Here is a 3,901-nt window from a genome sequence, read left to right as displayed (position 1 = left end):
TGGTTGCTGAGCTGCGTTGTGCGCTTTGGTGCGGGGATGTCCTCCGGAGCGCGCGGTTTCACGGTGCGTAAAGACGCTTCCACCACAACACGTGCGCCACCTGCTCTTTTCTACATTTTCACACGGGCTTCTTCTTCTTCTTCCCTCCAGAGAGAAATCACTCCCAGTAACAGGATATTACCTTTTTTTTTTTTTTTTTTTTTCTTTTTAACATCCAGCTCACGGAACCGGTCTGATGCCCAGAAGATGGACCCTCTCTACAACGGCACCGACTGTAACGGGACGGGCGTCTCCGTGAACTGCAGCGACGGCTTCAACCAGTTCGTCCAGCCGCTGTGGCAGATCACACTGTGGGCTGTGGCGTACTGCAGCATGGTGGCGGTGTCTGTGGTCGGTAACGTGGTTGTTATCTGGATTATTCTGGCGCATAAACGCATGAGGACCGTCACCAACTACTTTCTGGTAAACACCGTGTGTCTGCTGTGTGTTATAGACAATAATAATAATAAAAAATTAAACTTTTTTTTTAACTGTTGCCTCTAGGAAATACTGAAGGATGACATTCAATGTTTCTCACCTCTAAAATGGATTACTAAGATTACTATAAGACAAATATCAGGTGTATCCATGACAACTGATTATACAGAGAGGATGATACATACATTTTCTATGTGTTTGGACACCAAATAGGATCAATTCCATCGCCTGACTGGTTTAATACGAAATTAATTAAAAAATATTAAATATTCTGTGAATTAATAGATTCATTCAAACTCTCTTGACTCATACAATAAAAACACATTGTCATCAGTTTGGAGAACACAGGTGATATATCAATTATTTTCATTATTGATGAATCTTATGGTTATTTTCTCCATTAATCAATGACCAGTTGGTGTATAAAACATCAGAAACCTGTAATCCGAATGTCTTGATTAGTTTTGACAAAGCATGTTTGATCTGCAACTATTTTTTTTTTTAAATAATCGATTTATCATGAGCAAAAATGCCAATTAGATTTCAGTCAACTAGTCGATTAATCGGCTAATTGTGAAAATCAGTGCATCGTTTTTAACATGGACTCTACTTACCTCAGGATTTAACTTAACGATTATTTTCAGTATCAGTTCATACAACAGTTGTTTTCCTGATCATTAAATAAAATAAAATAAAATATCAGAAAATCTGACCCAGATTTGTGCATAGTTAGAGCAGAATTTTCTTATTTGCATAAACGGATGCAAATACCATGAATTTATGATTTTAGAGCCGCAGCCTGAGGTGACGTCTCGTTTACTGTCATGTTTGACAGAAGAAAGCATCAAACTCTCACATGTGACAGGCGTTGAGTGTTGCGTTGATCATCCACTTCATCCAATGACTAATTTCAAACATACAGTGAAGGCCTCTGCTGTACATCAGAGGTGAACTGTGTGTTTACTGTCGGTCAGGACGAGGCCTCTGCTCTCCTGCATTCATACAGCAGAGAGGGAGGAGGGAGGTTTGTGCTCTGAGTTTCCTCCCAGGTCTGACCCCAACCAATCAGATGTTTTAGGTTGTTGCTGTTTGTTCGGGGTACAAGTGGATTTAATGTGTGATGTCGGACTGATCCTCATTATCGGAGAGAGGTATTCATGTTGTGTAATTTCATTTCAGTTGCAAGATCACAAAATGTGTTGTGGCAGGAAAAAGCCTCCTGTCTCTGCAGCTCTGCGCGGAGGCAGCGGCTCAGTGGAAATTTGAATATGTGTTTGCAGGGAGAAAATCACGCATCCAGAGTTTGACACATAGTTCTGTTTAACTCCTGGTCTACTGACTGGGACTAAACGTTAACTCAGTCATTCTGTAACTTCTTCTGCAGGTGAACCTGGCCTTCGCTGAAGCCGCCATGTCAGCTTTCAACACAGTGATCAACTTTGCCTACGCCGTTCACAACGAGTGGTACTTTGGTGTGGTTTACTGCCGCTTCCACAACTTCTTCCCTATCGCCGCCATATTTGCCAGCATTTACTCCATGACGGCCATAGCCCTGGACAGGTGTGTGTGTGTGTGTGTGTGTGTGTGTATAAAATCCATTTTAAACTGCAGCATCTGATGTCCCACACACACAGATCTTTATGACTCTCCACCACAGGACTGAAATCTAAATGAGAGTGTGTAGCTTAAGGCTACGTAGGCGCCATAGAGGATCCCTCACACTGCTGGTGTAATAAACAGTAGCCGACACCTTATTGAATATAAAGGCTGTTTTCACTCCTCACAGTTCTCACCAAGAGTAAGAGTCTGCAGCCGTGAGCAGAGTCTCTGTGAGGCTGAACCTACACAGAGATACCTGGAGATAAAAACATCGGCACGTTAACATACACGATGCAATCATGCAGATGTTTTAACAGTTCATTTAGCTAAGTTCACCTGACACGTACCATAAAGTCTTATTCCTCACGGCTGCGGCTCAGGTTTGAATCCAACCTGTGGCCCTTTGCTGCATGTTTAACATCTAAATATGATATAAAGTGTGATATACTACTGGACACAGTGCTGTTTGTGTTCGTAGATACATGGCTATCATCCACCCGCTGCAGCAGAGGTTGTCTTCTACAGAGACCCGTGTGGTGATCGCTGTGATCTGGATGCTGGCTCTGCTTCTCGCCTTCCCTCAGTACTACTACTCGTCCACAGCCCTGCTGCCTGGACGCACGGTCTGCTACATCGACTGGCCCGACTACACCAGTGTGGACTGCAAGAAGATGTGAGTGTAAACCTGAACACACAGACAAGTGACATGATTTTATAAATAAACTCACCTTTCAGTTACTCGTGGAGCTGAACCTGGAGACACTTCAGCGTACTGTCTGGTTCTGGCTGCTCGTTCATCTCACTGAGGGTCAAACCCTTAAAAATACAGTTATTTTGGGAGTCGTTACTTCAACTATTTGATGCCCAGAATGTCAGAACTGGTCTAATCTTATTATTTCATGCTTATTCCACTTCATATACCCAGCAGCATCACACCCTTGTGGTTAATTACGTTAGCCCAAAGATTCCTGCTGCACCACGTCTGAACCAGAGCAATAATCCTTCCCCTCTGAGGTGCATTTAGAAGAAAGAAAATATATACCCTGCAGCTGAAATGATCCTGTCCAGGTGACGAATCTGTCTGAGGTGGGTCCTCGTGTCTGGTCGAGTCCATCAGGAAATATCTGTGGAGCTAAAAGAGGAAAAAAGGGCATTTGATAAATTTGCTTCCAAAATTAGCATCTTATCGTCATCCCTGCTGCCTCAGTCACACACCTTCCAGACCTCCGTCAAGGTTGGAAAAAGGTGCAAAATAAAGTTCTTACTTATTATTTGTCCTAATTTTTCATGTATCCTGTAGATACTATGTGTGTGTGACACTGCTGATCTACTTCCTGCCGCTTTGCATCATGGGATGTGCATACACGACTGTGGGCATCACCCTCTGGGCGAGCGAGATTCCCGGAGACTCGTCTGAACATTACAAAGAGCAGCTCATTGCCAAACGCAAGGTGACGCAAACACACACACAAACTACCACCACGTCTGTTTCAGCCTCGGCGGCCGAGCGCCGTCACCGAGACACTATCATGTAATTTGATGGCTTTTTAATCCCCCGCATGAAAACAAAAAATAAACAGATTATTTTAAACCCACCCTGCGCCCCTGTGACTTCCTGTGGCAGGTGGTGAAGATGATGATCGTGGTGGTGTGTACGTTCGCTGTCTGCTGGCTGCCCTATCACATCTACTTCCTGCTGCACCAGTTCTTCCCCGATCTGTTCGAGCAGCGCTACATCCAGCAGGTCTACCTGGCCGTCATGTGGCTGGCCATGAGCTCCACCATGTACAACCCCATCATCTACTACTGCCTCAACAGCAGGTGA

The 3,901-nt window shown here is 44.2% G+C and overlaps 1 protein-coding gene across 1 annotated transcript; it reads left to right on the top strand.

Annotated features, from left to right (window-relative positions):
- On the top strand, window positions 1–3,901 carry tacr1b (tachykinin receptor 1b). Its single transcript, XM_056403858.1, has 5 exons — window positions 1–462; window positions 1,862–2,037; window positions 2,555–2,749; window positions 3,377–3,527; window positions 3,701–3,901. Exons 1-5 carry the CDS (start codon window positions 37–39, stop codon window positions 3,899–3,901), a joined length of 1,149 nt encoding a protein of 382 aa, XP_056259833.1. The 5' UTR covers window positions 1–36.

This window comes from Seriola aureovittata, chromosome 18 (genome assembly GCF_021018895.1).
Source record: "Seriola aureovittata isolate HTS-2021-v1 ecotype China chromosome 18, ASM2101889v1, whole genome shotgun sequence".
Classification (NCBI taxonomy): domain Eukaryota; kingdom Metazoa; phylum Chordata; class Actinopteri; order Carangiformes; family Carangidae; genus Seriola; species Seriola aureovittata.
The sequence above is the reverse complement of the archived record's forward strand: the minus strand, read 5'-3'. Positions and strand labels throughout refer to the sequence as shown.

Excerpts from the sequence above, each read along its gene's own strand:
- tacr1b (XM_056403858.1), top strand. The coding sequence starts at position 37 with ATGTCCTCCGGAGCGCGCGGTTTCACGGTGCGTAAAGACGCTTCCACC. Across the intron at positions 463-1,861 it reads CCGTCACCAACTACTTTCTG|GTGAACCTGGCCTTCGCTGA; the intron begins GTAAACACCGTG and ends CTTCTTCTGCAG. Across the intron at positions 3,528-3,700 it reads AGCTCATTGCCAAACGCAAG|GTGGTGAAGATGATGATCGT; the intron begins GTGACGCAAACA and ends TTCCTGTGGCAG.